This window comes from Rhea americana, unplaced genomic scaffold (assembly GCF_003343005.1).
Source record: "Rhea americana isolate MKP2758 unplaced genomic scaffold, rheAme1 scaffold_7, whole genome shotgun sequence".
Taxonomy (NCBI): Eukaryota; Metazoa; Chordata; class Aves; order Rheiformes; family Rheidae; genus Rhea; species Rhea americana.
The window spans coordinates 9,481,041-9,499,943 of record NW_028186867.1 but is presented as its reverse complement, the minus strand read 5'-3'; the positions used below and the strand labels follow the sequence as shown (position 1 = coordinate 9,499,943).

Sequence of the window (18,903 nt, the reverse complement as noted above, 5' to 3'; positions counted from 1 at the left end):
ATCAGAAAGATTTTGACATGATTAAGATCTGATTTTGACATGACAATGACATATTTCAATTCAGATGTACTAATTACAATCCATCTTGCTAACATATGATTTGAAATAGACCCATGATTTCATGATACCAATGAAGAAAATCTAAAAAGAATAAAAGAAGGAAAAAGACCCTCTTTCTCTTGACAAACTGGGAGGTTGAATCTAGGATCTTTCAAAACAAAGTTTATTTTTGAGAGTCAGTGCCTGCTTTTCACTTCAAATACCACATGCTCCTTTAGTCGTAAATCTCTGGCAGCACAGCTGATGAGACCTGATGCTTTCTGCCATATTCACAACTGATGTCTGACCTCTTGCTATGTCAAAAACCATCCACTTCATTTGTAAAACATGAAAAGATAAAACATTGAGAAGATAAATTAGAATTTATCTTGAACAAAGGGCTTCCATGTTATCTGCTACATAATTTGAGTAACTTAAATGTTACATGCATTTTCCACATGGAGTACATAAGTAAATACATAATGRAAGACAAATTTGTGCATACATCCTGCTGTATTCTACTTTTGTTCAATACTTTGGGGACTAAGATCAACACATATGAAGTGTGCTAGAAAAGCTGCCAAACTTTCTTTTTTTTTGTATCTGGAAATGTCATTTCTGCAGTAGAGAAAGCTCTCTATCATTTTAGACAGTTACACGCCCTCATGCAGTAATGTCTAATACTGAACTTTTATCTTTAAATGAACTATAGGGCTTGGTGGCTGTTAAATAAAGCAACACATCTTCCCACAGCACAACTTGATGTCGCCTCAAAAGAGCTTTCCTGATTTACACCAGTTGACAGTACATCCTACACAATCTCTGACATCTGAGAGTAGTAACTGAGCTGATAAATAGCATAACCATAAAAAGCTCCTCAAGCCTCAGCAATTTCAGCTCGTGCCATTTATGCAATTCAATACTGCTTACCATTCCTAATCCATAAGGATAATAAATCATTGTATTCTAAACAGAAGTAGTGTGTACTTAACTCTTTTCATCAAAATTTAGACAAAGAATTAAGTATCCTGGTCTCTCAGCCTGCATGTGGTCACAGACTGTAAAAAAGAAAAGTCATGCAAGAATGCATGCCCACATAGCACAGTCCTTGGCTGTGTGTTAGAAGCAAAGTGCTCTGTACACTGAGCACAACTAATGGGCCAGAGACGAGCATCCTATTAAGGGAGTTCTGTTTGGTTAGAATTAAGTCAAGTGGCTGTATGTGATTCTGCATGGTGATGAACAAGCACACTCATAGTGTGAATTAGTTGCTTAATTTTGTCTGAATGAGAGAAAGAGAAAAGCAGGATAGCTGAAATATCAGTTTCACCTTCTGATTTTCCTCAATGACACTTACTTTAAAAGAAACACCAAACAGACACATCTTCATAAAAATAACGTATAGCAGACTGTGTTTGTTTGTTGGCTCTTTTGGCCTGGTTTTCTATTTCCTCCCATTTCCAGATGGTCTGTTTTGATCTGTGGAGGGAGGGAAAGGGAAAAGAGTGTCTGTAACTTCACTGCTTCATGCATTTGTTTTCTAGAGTGTAAACTGATCAAGGCTGGCAACTAAATCCATCCRAAGGAATGGAAATGTGAGGCTCATGTGTCTCTGAAGAGAAGATCCTCTAAAAGAGCTTTGAATATCCTTCTCTAGACATTCAGAAGTGATGATGATGTGAGGGGCAGAACATAGTCCAAACCAAAGCAGCTTGTATTTTATCCCGTATTAGAGAAAGAAGGAGTATATACTAAAGCATATTATATGAAATACTCACATGTAACCTCGAAACCTACTCAAGTCATTGTTTGGCTTCTCACATTCAATGACACTGGTGAACTTCAAGGGGTCAAATTCTGAGTCCTGGAATAATAAAAGTATCAATCACTTAGTGCAAAGACTTGCAACTTAYAGCCAGAACTGCCTTCTTCGCTAGCTTTTATAATATATCAAAGTTAAGGCTTTTCAAAAGCATATAAATGACACTGAAAAATCAAAGGAACACAGGTAATAAAATTCCTCAGGTGACTTGGAAAATCTCCCTTACAAAAAAGATTTTTTGTTCCGTAAGTTTATCTAGAGGGGAAAAAATCAAGATTTTTCTGGGAAGGCTCAAAATATTCAGAAGTTTCACTACACATAATGTCCAAATGGAGCTATTGCAAATCTAGGACAACATCAGCCAATAAATTGCCAGTTATAAAAAGGCTAGTGTGAGTTTTTGATATAGTAAGACTTCTTACTTGCTTTATGTCAACACAGATAAATTAATCTACTACAGAAAATTATTCACATACAGAAGARTATCTTTTTCCTAATTAACACTTAAAAATCTTGATTCTCTAGCTAATTAGTCTGAAGGTGGCATTTTTGCTGACTGTGCATACAAGATGTTTACCCACAGTTACAAACTTCTTGGCCTGAGGAAAAATGTCCTATCACAGCACAATTGTTTAATTTTGTTAAATATAAATCAAGGGTCTTCCGTCTTCCAAACTAAGATGGATAGGCCAGACTAAATGAACTACATAGTGAAACCAGTAGAGGTCTGTAGTTCTGGTGCTGCTGAGACAGCTGTTTGTCTCCATCAATGAGGAATGCCTTTTAAAAACTGCTTCACAGATCTTCTGAATGAAAATACTAATTGTGGATCATCACATTATTAAGTTTTCAACAGTTGTAACACAGAAAATGTTATGTTTTTATAATGGTTCTACTGAGCAGCTGCTGTAGGTCCCTGAGCACAGTCTTTTAGATCACATTATGGGAACAGCCAAGGATCAGTAATCAAAGAACAGAGAAACAGTCTCATTGCCAGATTTTCTGAAAAACACAGATATATCAAAAAAMATTTAATATTGACTCCACTCAGAAGGAGAGGAAGAAAATAGATTGTAAATAAAAGGTAAAAGAACTAGAGGATATGCCAGCATCACTGTCAACCCCCTTCTTTATTTTTCTACCAACCATGTTTGGGAGAAAGACAGACTTACAGTATATAGGAGGTAATTCAAACCACCCACACCTGACACCTTCGGAAATCTTTACAATATTTTCAAGAAGCAGGAGATGATAAGAAAACCTTGAAGATGGGCTGTCATCTAGAGACAGCTACAGCCCACTGGAGGAAATAATCACTTTTAGATGCTGAATTCAGCTTGTAAACAGGAAAAAAAATATTAAAAACAACAGGCAGCTCTGAGGAAGAAGAATACTATGCTGAGATTCAGACTTCCTAAATTATGTCAAAATAGGCAGTCAGATACCTAAGCCTTAGCAAGAAATCCAGATGGCCTTCTCAGCACTACATACTGTTGCTATTTAAGCTCATTAGATGTTTTTCCTGGTCAGTCTTAGTTTTGTCTCAATGACTGAAGTTTGGTGCTGGGAACACTCAAGGAGCRCCTCGTTCTAGGGAGGCTCACAGAACGCCACTAGGGACGAGGCAGACATCGCAAAGCTGCGCATTCATCCTCTCTGACCCTTATTCCTCAGTCGCAACCTCAGAGCAGCACAGACATTCGCAGTCACAAGGAAGGACTCGCTCACTAGTGAGAACAGCCATCAGGAAGCTTTCAGGCCTTGGCATCTGAAATCTGTTACCACAGCACTTAAACTGCGCGCTATGCCTGTGTCCTTGCCTCCAGCGTTCAAAGGTTCATGTTGCAGAGACACTACGCTAGCAGCCAGCACTACCAGGCAGCTGGCTTTGCTTGAGCTTTTTGTAGAAAGTAAATGTCTTCCAAGCGATGCCAAAGCTTATGGGGCTGTAAAGTCTGTGTTATCTACATAACAAACACCTGCTCGGCTGCCCCAGAGCACAATCTTCTTTTCCTTCCTTACTTCAGTATGTTTCTTCACAGAAGAAATAGTCCAGGAAAAATAACACACAAACTTCACTCATGGTTTTTCAATAATATACCGTCTGTCTGCCTAATGCTGTATTAAAGAAGATTCACCACTGTAGTTTAAATTGCATTCATCAATTGGCAGGAAAAGACTGGACCAGAAAGACAAGTATTTTTGTCCTTTATGATCATATGCAGCAGTGTTACAAGCTCTAGTTTGTTTCACACAAATTTTCATTGATTTTTTTTTTTTTTTTTTTTTAAATGAGAAATCTTAGTACCTTTGATGAATGCCTCAGAGGGAATCCTAGAGACACCTAAAAGCAAAGGCCAACCTAACCAAATGAAGGTTTTCTATGGCCTTGCTGAACTCAGCAAGGAGAGTCTGGTTTCAGAGCTGTATAGACACATTAACTTCTCCAGCAATTGGAAGTTTATAGACTGAATTTCCTTTCTCCTCGGAATACCTGACAAGGCCAGTAACTTCACAAATAAAATAACCCACACCTTTAAAATGTAGAGCTAAAGTCTTCACAAAACAAAGATCTTGTCAAGATCAGACAAGACTAAACCTATCCTACTTCCACACTACTACAATGTAGCTTTTCTGCTCTATTTGTTGGGTTCTTCTCTTCTATGACTCAGTTTTGGAACTAAAAGTCCCTTATCATGAAATCTAACTGTCTGTGTATTTGTGTTCTGTTACAATTAACTTGAAATATATGATTACGGTCTTTAATCAGATAATACCTGGGAGGGGAGAAATTCAATCAGAATAGTAGTTTACGTAAGGGAACAAAGCTACTAAATTCTGATTTATTGCAAAAGCTCTTTGTTTTATTAGTAAATCAAATAGCTCCATCTCTTCCTTCGGAAATGGAAGTGTAGATATACACCATATTCCATTACAGCTGATGACACCATTTTGATGTAAAAATATCTTTTGGTTAATGGGAAAATATGTAAATGCTGCCCATGTGTAACTGCTTTCAGTGGTTATAAAGAAGCACAAAGTCAACATAAGCTTTCTCAATGATCAAAATTTTGTTCCTTTTTATGCTGCTACACACACTTCAGCAGCAAGTGGAACAAACCATGATAACTCTCTCATGTATTAATAGCTAAGGGAAGCTGTAGCTAGAAGGAAAGTAAAGTGTTGGTTTTATAGTCCACAAAGTATCATTTGTGTTGTTTTCTGGGTACAAGTCCATGAAAAAAAAAACACTCTGCCACTAATTTGATTTTTCTCCTTCAGGGAATTTCTGTCACTGTTAAGACACACAAAACCCCAACAACAAAATACGGTCAAACACAGTACTTCCCCAGAGCTTTGTGCAGCAACTGCCTGATGTGCCTAATTTTTGGTGTCTTTCTTTTAATGTATAGAACTGCTAGGTACTAGAGCTGTCCCAGTCTTGAGAGGGATGAAAAGCTCCATGCCTAGCCTCACTTGATCTGCATTGAGGCTTTCCAAAGCTCTGTCTCCCTGAAAACTTGACTTATTTGGTGTTCTCAAGGTCTCCCAGTGTACATCAGCCAGATCAGGTCATTCATAAAAAGCAGTTGCAGGCATTTTTTCTTTTCTGAAGGTATGTGATGGTGTCTCATCTATCATATGATACCTTTGTATATCTCCCAAACTTGTGGCTTGTGCACTGTTGATTTGAATGTCAATTGACTTCCTAGTTGATAAAATCCTAGGAGAGATTTGCTGATTGCAAATAAACTATCTCAAATATTTCACAAAACTGTAGCAGGGCAAATGCCAGAGCTAAATTATGCTTATGTCAGTCAAATCTTTTTCTTAACCTGTTTTCCCTTTGCTGCAATTTAAATTTTGTCAGCACTAATTCTGAGGATGAGTATCTGCAAAACATGATCAAGGCAAAATACCTTGCTTATACTTAAGGTGGAGTTCTTACTGCTAAGTAGGACTTAATTAGGAGCACAAACTCATCAATGTTAAGAAACAGCAAAATACTCTTTGAAAGGATATGTGAAGGCCACTTGGGGAGAAAAGAGTTCTAGAAGAAGGGCCAGAAGGCAGTGAGTGCTGACTTTGAAAAAGCTGACATGAACACCATGTATGCCAAAGTCTARGCAAAGTCAAGCATATCCAATTTCTTTAACAGAAAGTAAGAAACAACAACCAGAACTTAAAAGTTTATGCTCCTGCATTAATAGTCTAAGGCTGCACAATCATATTTCCACTTGTGCTCTCCCTGTCCATTCCAATGAACCTCAAATTCTCTTTGAGACTATGAAAGAGCTACAATATGAAAGATGGTGCGTATTCAGGAGTCATGAAATGTGAATTTGGCTTCTGTGAAGCTGAAAAAGGAAATGAACACATTTCCATTTCTTTTGAGGTTAACAGTACTAGTGTAAACCTCTCTGTCTATGTGGTTCACATTATCTTAGTACTTGCAGGCTCTAGCAAAATGATTACTGTCACTGCAACTGCTGCAGCTCTTTTCCAAATGTTAGGTATTGTCCCTGTTTTTTTTTTGTTTTTTTTTTTTTTTTTTTTTTTTTTTTTTTTTTTTTTTGACACAGCAAGCACAGATGCAAGCATCGTTCACAGGCACTCCAATTTAGTGCTCTGTTGGTCTTTCAGCCTGATGTTCTTCCTCCAGTGCAGTTTCAATTTTATATCACAATCATGGTATCAGAGCATTATAACAGTACAACAGGGGTTCCAAGCTGTACTATGCGTATACTAACTACAGTATGCAAGTTACTTCAAACACTAAACCCCAAAATTATGTCTGGTTGCCTATCCTCTGGAGGAATGGCTGGCTGGTTGGAAAATGCTGCCAGAATAACCGAATGAACACAGGCCTGCACATAGCGGATGAAAAGATAAATTTGGCGGCATGTCTTGTCCAGTGATGTGTGGCCAGTCAAAACACCAGGAACCTGTTGCTGCTCCTATCATGGTACAACACAGTTCTCTTAAGTCAGAATATGGTCTTGAAAAATGTGAAAAAAGATTTCAATCACTTCTTCCCATAAGGTTTGAGCATTTCAGAAGTAGAAATACATCATTTGGTCAACCATGAATGCACAAAAACATTCATGTATATCCCCACACTCTGGATGTTTATGTTCTGTATTTTGGAAGCTTTCAGTCACTGATTATTATTAAACTACTTTAGTGTAAGAATTCTTTTTTAGTAATACCACTTTAAGAACAGATCTTTCAGGTTTCTGCAGTATGAAATAATGCACTTACTGAAGAAAAAGAGGACAACTCTTGCTTAACTCTTATGCTGTATCATGGCATACCAAAAACAAAAAAAAAAAGGAAAAAAAAGAGAGAAAAAGTAGAAAAAAAAAGAGAGAAGCAGGGACTTGATTCAATAGTTAGAGCCTCACTTTCCTCAAATACCAGGCTTTCATTTTGATTTCACCGAAGTAACATAAGCTAGTTCACTGCCTTCTTCTGAAAAAGTGCTGACCTTTTAGGAAATCATAAGTATTTTCTGAAAGGCTGAAACTTGTCAAAAGGACAGATAGTACTTCTTCTAGTAGCAATTTAATGTACTCAAGGATTCCACAGAACATATTTTATTTTTTCAGGAGTTTTCTTACTAGGAAAAAAGTTGAAGTTACCTATAAATCATACTTGTTTCAGTTTCTTAAATTTTTAGGAACTATATTCCTATTCTATACACAGCAATGGGAAGACTTACTTTCCTTACATAAGCAGACTTTTGCAGATTGTAGAAATCTGCAAATATTGATTCTCTCAAAATTGAACATCAAATGAAAGTTAGTTTAAATTGCAGATGTAAAGGATTTTGTGACTAGGCTTTAATGCTCTACTAAAACCAATTAAACCTGAAAAGAGTTCCATTTAAAACAATAACTTGAGGTCCTGAATAATTGGGCTGTGTCTCTTGAGGGAAGCAGAAATGTATACAGGAGAAGAAAACATAATGGTATGCTAAAGGAAAAGTGTTTTCTTTAAGATTTCCCTTAAAATAAGTCACCGCCCCGTATCTCTCAGGTGACTGTTGATGAGTGGGAAACAAGAGGTAGAGAGATGAAGTAAGTGTAGAGACCTGTCACAAAAAAGAAAAAAAAAAAAAAAAGGAGACTTTGGAGCCTCAGCTGTAACATCATTCTGAATCTCGACAGTGAAATGCCAACCGTTCTGGCTCTGCTGGCAACCGTACCGAACTGTCATAGCTCAAGAAGCAAAACATGCTGCTCTGCCAAATGATTTAGTTTGACAGTTACACCATGTTCAAACAACATATTCCTCTTCATTGAACGCGTGTTATATGGGTGTTTTAATGGCCTGCTAGTGTTATTAATAATACATAGCATTAAAATGCTTTCCTTTATTCACCTGCCCTACTTTACTGTTGCAGAAACTTGAGTTTGATGTTTGGTCCTTTCTTTCACTAGGATGGCATAAGTACACCAAGATGCCCTTGCATCAGAGGGACAGAGTTACCCACTCATCATAGTCTCTTTACGGGATATGGTGGGGATCTTACACAGGCTTCTCCTTGAAGTAAAACTGCTGGATGAGGAGTCTAGTATTTGTTTTGACTTGTATGTCTGGAGGGAGACAGGGAGAAATGAAGTCAAGGGGACAACTCAAAGGAAATACTTAATAGACAAAAATCTGCTTCAGCCAGAAAAACAGCTTTCCAGTTTAAAAGCTTTTAACTGCAGTAAGAATTTATTCCCTTAAAACATTGGTCCACCTATGATCGCTTTATACAGCAGCACACTACATTTACCAAATAAAATTAATCTGACCTTTTATTAATGTGCAACTGGAATTACATATTGATTTTACATATCCAAAGCATGAAGACTGTTTATATACTAAAACAGTGAAATGTTTTAATGTCTAAACTGCATTAGTCTTCCTGGCAGAATTTATCTATGCCACTAATTCACAAGAAGAAGAAGAAACAGTTTGATCTATGCTATTTAGGAACTAAGAAGATCTAGCCATACATCAGAATTTAATAGTTTTGTTTTCCACACTGACAACTACTACTATAATTGGATTTTTTCAAAGTGTTTGTATAAAGGGAACAGAGATGTTCAGTATTTAGAAACACTGGAACAGCTGAGCAAGCCAAATACATGTTAGAGGGCTGATCTTCCTCTCGCTGACGTAAGTAAAAATAGAAAATATTATGAGGGAATAGCACAATATTCCGCCTGTAGGGAAAAAAATGTGTTGTTTGTAAGGCCTATGAAAACCTCAAAAGTTCTATGACAGCCAGCTGAAGAAACTGCTTTTAGTCAGTCACAGGGTAACACAGTCCCAAAATAAAATGCTAACAATGCTGAAAATACACMTATACAACACTGTATACTCTAACACCCCGTAGAATGATGGCAATTCTTAGCAATGCATTGAAAATGATAGTGATGTGAAAGAACCAGCTGACTGAGTATTGCAGCGCAGGCAAGTGGTCAGGAAATAGAATATGTTAAAGCTGAAATACGGATCCAGATCTGAACATTTAACAAAGTAGTAGCTACCTGTACCAAAGGCCAGCTGCTGAAATAAGTGAATGGGTTCCTAGTCCATAGGAACCAACCTCAGCATGAGCTCAGCTCTTAAGCCACAGACCAAGCCTGTTAAAGGCTCACAAAGCTCCGCATATAGCATGCCCTGTTCCGCCAGTGGCTTTCCCTGGCTTYGTTTGCATAGTCTGCAGTGAGATGCAACCCTCCCCACTCTACAGTACTCTCTTCTTTTAGGAGATGTTTCCAACAGTATTTCTGCTGCGTTTCAAAACTGACGGGAAAAAGATTTAATTTGCTTAGTGCCTGTACAGTCATTTTAATTTGGTAGCACAACAGCTCACATTAGCTTCCAAATATACCTTGGCCTTCTCACGCTCTCACCCTGGGCAGCTGGCGAGTCAGACTACTTGTGGGACGAAGTTTTGCCAGAAAAAGGAACAGGAAAACCTAAGACCCTTCAAGAAGAAGAGGAAAATGCCAAGTACCTCTCTTACATTGTTTCATAAATAAAAAACAGAACTGCAGAGTCATGGCAGCAGAGTGTGTGGCTYGTGATGGAGGCTTTTCTTATGAATGGTAAAACCTGCCACTAAAGGCTACAGCGCCAGGATGCAGTTACGTGCACCAAAGCCTGATGTGCCCATCTCACTTATCCTGAAGACATGAAATCTGGATAACACAATCTTTACATTTCAAGGCATTATGTGCAAGAAATGTTCCTAAGATTTGAGTGAAATTTGATTTGTAATATGAAATCTGTAACACTCAGCAACCTCCCAGATTACTTAGAGATGCCAGTCCTCACCATTTGAAGAAAAGTGTAGGGCAAAGAAGCAGTCCTAATGAAAATAAATCTTTCATTTCAAGTATTACAGAGCAGCATTCATATCAGTACTGTTACAGCTTTGTCAGTCTTTCCATTAGCGTCTTTAATGTGTGAAGGTTATATAACTATGAAAAACTCTCCAAGTTGGACACYAGCATGCAGTCTTTGCTTAGAATCGTATCTTAATAACAATATTCATCATCGCGTGCCTGCTCTACTAACGCTCCTAATTCAAACACAGCATTAAGAATGCACCTTCCCCACTTAATCCCAGCTGTTTCTGAACTTCCCTTYTAGCCCTACTGGGAGGGTAGTGGGAAGAATATGAAGATTAACAATCAATCTGAGAACAGTAAGGCTGTGACTRGCATGCAGAGTACAAGAGGGAAGTCTAGAGAGCTGCCAAAACGCTTTTAGGTAACGGTTTTGCTGTCCTGTCTGTCCATTCTCACCTACTACCTGTTTTATTGAACAAATACCTTTTCAAACAATACACTGAAGACTTCTGAGATAAAGGGAAGCACACCTTCTCAAAAGCTGGAGGAGTTCAGTGCGTTGTTTTTCTTTGCAGACACCAGCAGTTTGCAGAAGACTTATGAAAAGAAAATCATGAGCACACTGCCAATTGCAAAACTGCACAATAGAGCTGGGAAATGAGCTCCGAGGATAAACATGTATCACCGGGTTAGCTATTAAGGTTCACTTCCCTCTTGAGCCCTGCAAGCAGCTTCACACCTCAGGCACGCAGAAGGATTATGGAGATCCTGCCTAGGTCTTTTCTTCAATAACTCCCTGTAGTTACCAGCAAGATAAAGCCACCTTTATCCCTTCCTGCTATACTTCAACACCCTGTAAGTCAGATGCCTGTGATCTTAACCATACTGGCCACATGGCTATGCAGGCATATGAGCATACATTAGCCATAATAGATTGTTTTTCAATCTGCTCTTTAACCAAGTCAGGCCAAAAATTTAATAGGCAAACATGCCTGGAAAAAATACAGAGAGGGCGGTAATGCTCCTAGCAACTTATACATGCTTTCTAATCATGTTCTATGTTAAACATCAAAATCTCTTCCCTTTGGAAGGGATTAGTGTGTCAATAAGAAAGCTGAATTAGTAAATCAGCACTGCTGCCTATAAATTTGTACGCACAATTGACATTTTTAATTCAAAACCAAATGGAAGTATAAGCACTATACTTCTATGCTGAGGGCAGTATCTTCTCAAGTCACGTACCTATAGTAAAACCATAGCTTTCTCTCTCTCRTATATGTGCATGCATATATAAACTGTCTAACCAACACAGTCATAGCAGACCTTGAAAGTACGAACTTGAGTATAACCAAAGAATGGAAATTTTCGTAAGTTATTACAAATAACAGTTTTGAGACATATGGTCAGCCACTTCCCATGTAATAAGGACTTTAATGCAAACTTTTACTGCTCTTTGTAGCCTTATTAGTATTAAAACAAATAAAGGACTTGGAGGGTAGCAGGTGGAGAAAAGAGAAGTGGGATTAAGTTCACATCCTAGATGTTGAGATAAACAGAGGAGTTCCTCATACTGTTGCTCTAGTTTCTCAGGCAGAAAAAAAAAAGACTTGTTCTCTACCTCACTGCTTCCAAAAGGAAAGCGAGACTATGTCACCACTGCTGGGGTTACACACAGCTTAATACTTACTGTAAACCTTCCTGCTGTGGAAAAGAAAGTCCTTCTATCTTTTCCTAATCACTGATACTGCAAATTAGGTTATGGTATCAGATTAGGAAGTTGTGGTATGCTTCCAGCTCCAAACTCCTCCRTCTAAAAGCAGGAGTTCTCAGCATCTGATTAACATACCATTTCTAAGAATAAATATTCCAGATATTTTGCCCTCTCAGATGACAAGCCAATGCAAATCTAAGGAATAAGCAATCCCAGAAATAAAACTCTTTTTTTTAGTAAAATTGAATTAGGCTAGGGGATTAGAAAAGTCACAACAAACCAATAAGAAAAGAAGATCTGATTGGGAAAACCTCTCCTTAACTTGATTTAAATGTATATGTTTACTTCTCCTATAACAAGAAAGCAGTAGAGCATTTCGTTTTCTCCCCAGACTTGAAATGCTTTCTTGTTTTCTAACGTTTATTCACAGAAACAAAGGATTGGAGAGATGCGAGACTTGCCACACGGAGAATGAAACCTGCTACCTCTTTAGAGGTCAGCTGCAGCACAAGAACAGGCATGATACATTTCCTTATGTGGCTTCACCACTGTTCTACTGGTGCAGGAAGGATTATCCTAAAGATAGGAGGTCCTTCRCAGCCAAGATGTTCAAACTTAGATTCATGAATTTATCTCCTATCATTCACAATTAGGCACAAAAAATAAACAGCCAATGTCAACGGTAAAAGTTAAGGACTTAGCACCCATTCAAATTGGACTCTTATTTTTTTTGCCAATGCTTAAATTAAAGTACCCAAAATTTTCTGTTACAGTTATTCAAATCCTTTGTCCCTCTGATGAGTCTTGACAACCAAAACTGTGGTCTGGACACCTGCACAATGGAAACTAGAAAGAGATGATCATCTTGCTTGAAACCAACCCAACAGGAAGTGAACCACAATTCTTGAGTTTGTCAAAACTTGCATCCTGTCCCCTCACCCCCCAACTACAAACTAAACAACTCCCCCCTAGACTACTAACTAAATGCCACGGTAAAATGGCACAGTGAAAAACTGTTCTTAGCATCTCTTACGGATTTGTAGCTAATACAAAACCACTGACTCAGGCCTGCTCTGCAGTAGGCCATTCTGTGTGCAGCTGCTATACTTTTGTTTCTCTGTTAGACAGACATGTCCATAGTTTCTATAGAAGTTGTTTCTGAACGTGGTATTATCCAAAAATATATTAAAAAGAACAGTATAGACATTGAGCTTTTCGTAGCGATTTCGGTTTTATCAGAGAAATTTACTGAACACTTAAGATGCGACTTTGAACATAGGTTTTCATGGTATGTACATACTAGCATTTTGCACTGAGAAACACAAGAAGACTACATAATCATATTCATGAYGTCTGGGAATTTTTAAAAGACTTGCTTCACTAAAAGCTTCAGCTAGAATGTAAAAAATAATAGTTTTTAATTTAATATGCTAGTAGTACATAGGGGAAAACATTTATTTTCTTTTGTTTGGATGGTTATTTTTTTAACTTTCTTTTCCCTCAGGGAAATCTAATTTTGGCAATGTGTGTGGGATGGAGCAATAATCTGCTTTTTTAACATGTGCATGTCTGGAATTTTCAAGTCATTTTTCTTAGCCTTGTGAACCTTTTCAAAATACTGGAAAAAAGAAAGACACAAGGTACAACCACAAAAAGACACTAGAAATGTCTCCACTGTTCATGTGGCCTGATTCTATCCTTTTAAGTACTTACCGTCTAAATGAGGCTGAGCATGCTGGTTGATCACATTCACTTGATTATTATACAGTACCATTCCTGATAATTTTGGCTGGATGCATTTACAGAGCTGGCTCTTTACAGATGTGTGTGAGGGTATAAGCGGGACAAAGAGTGATAGGGCCATGCCTGTTGCTTTAAAGCAGTGTTGCTTTAGAAGACCCTATCAGACTCTTCGAGATATAGAGCTCCTCTCAGCAGATGAATGAAAGCTAGTCTCACCCGGGAATTGTGCTGGTTTAACTTTAGCCGTTCTCTCAAATTGGGCTACTTCACCCATACAGATGGTGGCTACATGAGAAATCTTAGTTTAGTATAGCGTTAATCAGAACTTGAAAAAAAAATTTTGAGGGAGAAAACTGAAGAAAAAGAGTTTGAATGCAAAGTGAATATCTACAGTGAGATATTGTGTCCACTTCATGAGCTGTTTTCACCCAGATAGTATGAGCTGCCCTCCTCCAAATCTAAACTCACATGTGGTGCAGCACCAACAAAGTAAGGCTTAGAGTGAAGCCCTTTTAGGAAGCAGTCTCATCTTTTCTTCTGACCACTTTCTGCTTAGGACTTACAGGGGAAGAGACAGTAAAGATGGCCTAAAGCGTGGAAGAGGGAACTGTGGGAATGTTTCTCTAAGACTAGTTGTACTTAGTATGCTTCCAACACCGTGCAAGAATAGGCAGGGCTGGCATGAAAGCTAGACCTGTCCATTCAGCCTAGCTTCCAGGCTGTGGTGGAAGTGCAAAAGTATTTGCAGTAAACACAGGTTCTGAGTTTACACATATTCCAGGAGTGTGGACATACTGATTTGCAAGGAAATCAGACTGATAAGTTATTTGGATTCTAATCTGCACGCAAGTGAACCCTCTCATACAGGCAGACACCAAATCCAAACGTACTTTTTTAGACAAATTAAATAAGCAGCCACAAAGTCATTTGCAAAGTTTATCTAAATCTGTTTAATCATGATAGTATAAATTTATTTTGAACAAAGGCATAATCTTACAAGAAAAAGAGAGGGATCTACCCTATCAGTTCTCAGAGGGACATATGCATCTTCTCAAAAAGGGTGGCAGCTGCTGGATTCAACTTAGCTTTTAACTGAACTGAAGCTTTCCACATAAACACCCCTGACATGGCCAGTGGTTAATAAACCATAAACTGCTCCAGAATCCACAGTGAATCTTTGTGGATTTTGTTAAAAGACATACTGAGCAAAAACAGTGGTGTATTTTGTTTGTTTTGTACTACAAGGCAGCAAGAAAATGTAAATATTTTTCATGAGTCTAGATTCATACTATCAAAATATCCTAAATCAAGTTTATGAAACCTGAAAGGGAGGATTGAGCCTTTGCAGTCAGAGCTGTATCTGCTTATGCACGCTCTGAAGAGTGGCTGACAAAATGTTTCAAATGCATGTAAAACATTCCACAAGCAATTATGGAGGGTGCGGTGGCAAAACAGCCTGTAGAGTAATACAGAAAACACATTGATTCTTCTTTCATAATGCATCTCCTATTAGGTTCAGCACACCAGAAGTGGCTGCTGTGACTAGACAGCAACAAGGGTGGATCAGGAATCAGGAGGAAACTGGTGTCAAAGCAAGAAACACTTGTTTTTTCCAAAGATGCTTACCACTCACTGCTAGCACCATTATACCACTCATAAGGGTTCAATAAAGTACTTGCTCCTTGCTTAGCTCTCTGGTGTTTCATGCTGCACACACAGACCTGACCTGTGTTTCAATGTGAAGACAGTCCACTATTTTTTTGACTTTAAAGAGAGAGAATGTAGAAGTACATTTCTGACATTTTAACACATACTCTCATGGTAATATCTGGATAATGAGACCAGATTTAGAGTCTCTGGGGAAACAGTTCAAAAGCCTCTGAAAAGCCTCCTTTTTCTTTCCTTTTTTTATCCTATTAATTAATTTCTTTATGTGCTGATTATTGTGAATGTAGAGTAACAATGCATAAATTCAAACTACAGTCTTCAGATATACAAGATTTACAGCCACAAAGGAATACATCATTAACTGTCTTCACAGCTTGTATATCGATAGGATGTAGAACTGTGTACAGAACGTACAGATTCATGTCAGACAAATCACATTCATTAAGAAATACACAAACATAACAAGCAATATATTCTCATTCTACTATAAATTACTCAGATAAATCAAAGTGGTGCTAAAAAAAMACAGTATTTCTGGTCACTTGTGCTATAAAGGAAAACAGTTTCTTGGAATTCACAAGCGGAGAGGTCTAATCCAAGCCCACAAATGCTGATCTTGGATTTCTGAGCATATGTTTAGAGTATAATAATGCCTGCAAAACACTGGAGACAAGGATACAGAACTGCTTCTATAATTGCTTAGTGCTGCCGCAAGGGTCATTCTAAAAAGAGATCACTACCTTTCCCAGTGACAGGATAGTATTCTCTAAGCAAAGGTTTGGAAGAGGGGAACTCTAAGACATTTTACACTCCCTGTGACTATTGATCTCGTATATTGTTAATACTGAAAAGAGACATGCAAAGATACTTTAGACCGTGCTGGCAGAACGACTACCACTCCAGAGGTCCAGAGCCCTGCCCAGCAAAATAGCTCTGGGCTTGCTTTCCCCTTGGAAGGACATTTGGAGAGTGCGCTGTGGTTGGAAGAGGGCTGTCCGGAGCACACTGCACTTCAGCTTTTCCAAACTGGTAACCTGGCTCTCTATGGAACGCAGTTTGCAGTAGATCTGTGAACTTTAAATTGCATGAGTGGGCACAAGGCAGGGACAGAATTAGGAAAGCATAAAAGTGGCTTAAAACAACTGCTATTACCCTCCCCCCTTTCCCATGCCCAGTAGAGTTACGAGGATAGAAATAGCTATCCTTTATCGACCTACTTCCCAGGCACGTGCTCAAAAGCAATCAGTGAGTTCCTACAAGAAACACACAAATGCCGAGCTTTGTAACACAGCTTCTTTTAAATGCTTGGGATACTGCTACAAGGACATTATTCAAAGCCTGCTATGGGAAGCTGATAGTTTAAGAAGAGGCTTCCAAAAAATCTTTGTTTCTTGTCCTATGAAAAACCGCATGATCAAGCACGTCATACTGTAAGGCTGGTGGGGGAAGACTTTGGCAGTGTGGGAAAGGGAGGGTTAGGACTACATAATCTATTTGTTTGTCTTCCTGCTTGAACAACAGTACTGTAGAATGAGACAGTACTGAAGAACTAGTGAGAGTTATTCGGCTGAATAAAATGATAATATAATAATATAAAGGTATTCTTGTCCACTGTATGAAGGGGTTGGGATGGAGGTTCTACAACGGGTCTCGGAACAAGCCCATGTGAGGTTTGTTAAAAAGGATGGTCAGTATTTGGTACAAAAAATTTTTGTTCTTCCAAAGTATTTTATGAGATCTACCAGTAAGTCCTCTCCAGTAAGGATGACATAGACATATCTAGACAAGGAATGAACTTCAGTTCAAAATTGGGCCTCAAAATTGGGTCATGTTATATTCCATGACATTTGACTGAGTCTACTATTCATCCAACATTTCCCAAGCAGCTCCCTCTATCCCACCACTGAGTATCCCTCTGCAGGGCAACACCTTCAGGAACCAGTAAGACCATATGCTGACCAGTTGGGGTGGAGGGAAGGTGTTGCATAAATTAACAGTGTGCTCCAACAGGCTTTGGCAAGAACTTTAATGAGGATGGCAAGTTTTCTGCTGGGAACTTAGGCAATGCTTTTACAGAGAGGCTCTGTGATGCTGTAGCTGCTGAGGACTTGGAACTTGCAGGTGTGCACTTTGCCTACAACTTAGTTGACACAGGAACCSGGGCTTGGATATTTCCTGCTTTTTCAGCTATTTTAGGAGAGGGGAGGTAGTCATGTGTGGTTTTCTTTCAGAGTTTCTTTCAATACTGGACTTCTTGAGGCCCAGTCCTGCTTTCATTGAAATGAATGAGCTTTTTGTCATTGAACCCAGTTTAAAATTTATTATGGACCCTACTGCTGTTGCACCTGGGCATCTTGTGATCTAAAGATTTATTTATCCTCATGTTTGGGGGCATTCTTCTGAGACAGATAAATGCCATATTCTTATCATAATACAATGAACAGAGGTGCAGAAGGTGGATGGCCTGGAAATTCAAAGAGTGTGATCTATAATGCTGACTAAAAGATATCTCTAAGGTCAACTAAATTCCTCAGAACTCCTTCTCAGATGCCACTCAGCAAAGCAGGATAAGCCATGTAAGCCAAGCCATATCTGCCCTGGTGTGCTGAGCCACTTGGGACATAAATCTAGTCTTGATTCCCTAGAAGGTACTCTTTCCTCAGCCTCCTTCCCCTGTGGGGCTCAATTCAGTCTCTAGAAACCTTTAACCTGATGGAGGAGGAAATGACACTGCTATTCACTCCCACGCAACAGTCTTACAGATACGTAAAACACCCAGATTTAAACTTTCTAGCTGCCTGGCTTGGGTCAGCAATCTAAACTTCAGCAAGTAYGCCGAACACCAGATCGCACGGGTATTTCCTCTCAGCATTCCTGCTAAAGCTGAATTATTGAATATATATATTCACTGGGACAGAGATAGAAGAGTGACTCCACAGTTGATGGTTTGGGCACACATCTTTGTTTCCCAGCTCCCAGGAGCAAGGTGCTAATTCCTAGAAGTTCTTACTGTCTAGGTTCCAGGAATCACAATCCTAGTGCTGAACTGTGCCTCTGCTGCCAGGGAGGCTTGGGTACCTAACACTGTGCAGTGGATTCTCCTTGACAGCAAGGCTTTTAAAAGTCAGTCTTGAGATACTCTATACTTGGACATTTAAATCCCACTTACTGTGTTTACCATCATCTACTTCAGTGTGYCAGAAGGTCTTGAATCATGAAGAACTAATCATCTAATGTCGGTGAGTGGGGAAGTTGGTGTCTCCTCAGCTCTTGCTTTTGAGACAGCTGTTATATGCCCTTAGCCTATAACTGTACCTGAGAATATGGAGGCATCCCTGTACTCAGTAGACTATATACAACATCTAGTTTTTGTCCTTTAAAATGTGCCCGAGGTCATCTAGGAACTCTGTGTTGGCAGAGAACTGGGCCACATTATCTAAATGCCTCCCAGGAGCTTTACCCACTGGGACATATTTCCCCTCAGTAGGAGCAGGTTAGGACTTTTGAAAGCAACCCAATTAGCTTCTCTGGAACAATCAAAGTTTTTTAAACATTTCGCCTGCAGC

At 38.8% G+C, this 18,903-nt stretch overlaps 1 protein-coding gene across 2 annotated transcripts in view; it reads right to left on the bottom strand.

The window, feature by feature from the left end:
* The window catches only part of ATP10A (ATPase phospholipid transporting 10A (putative)), a 116,796-nt gene that overhangs the window by 49,524 nt on the left and 48,369 nt on the right, over positions 1-18,903 (bottom strand). For both annotated transcript variants that reach the window (XM_085321522.1, XM_085321524.1), the window contains exon 3: positions 1,818-1,903. In XM_085321522.1, coding sequence (XP_085177648.1) covers positions 1,818-1,903 — 86 coding nt within the window. The remainder of the gene's footprint in view (positions 1-1,817; positions 1,904-18,903) is intronic.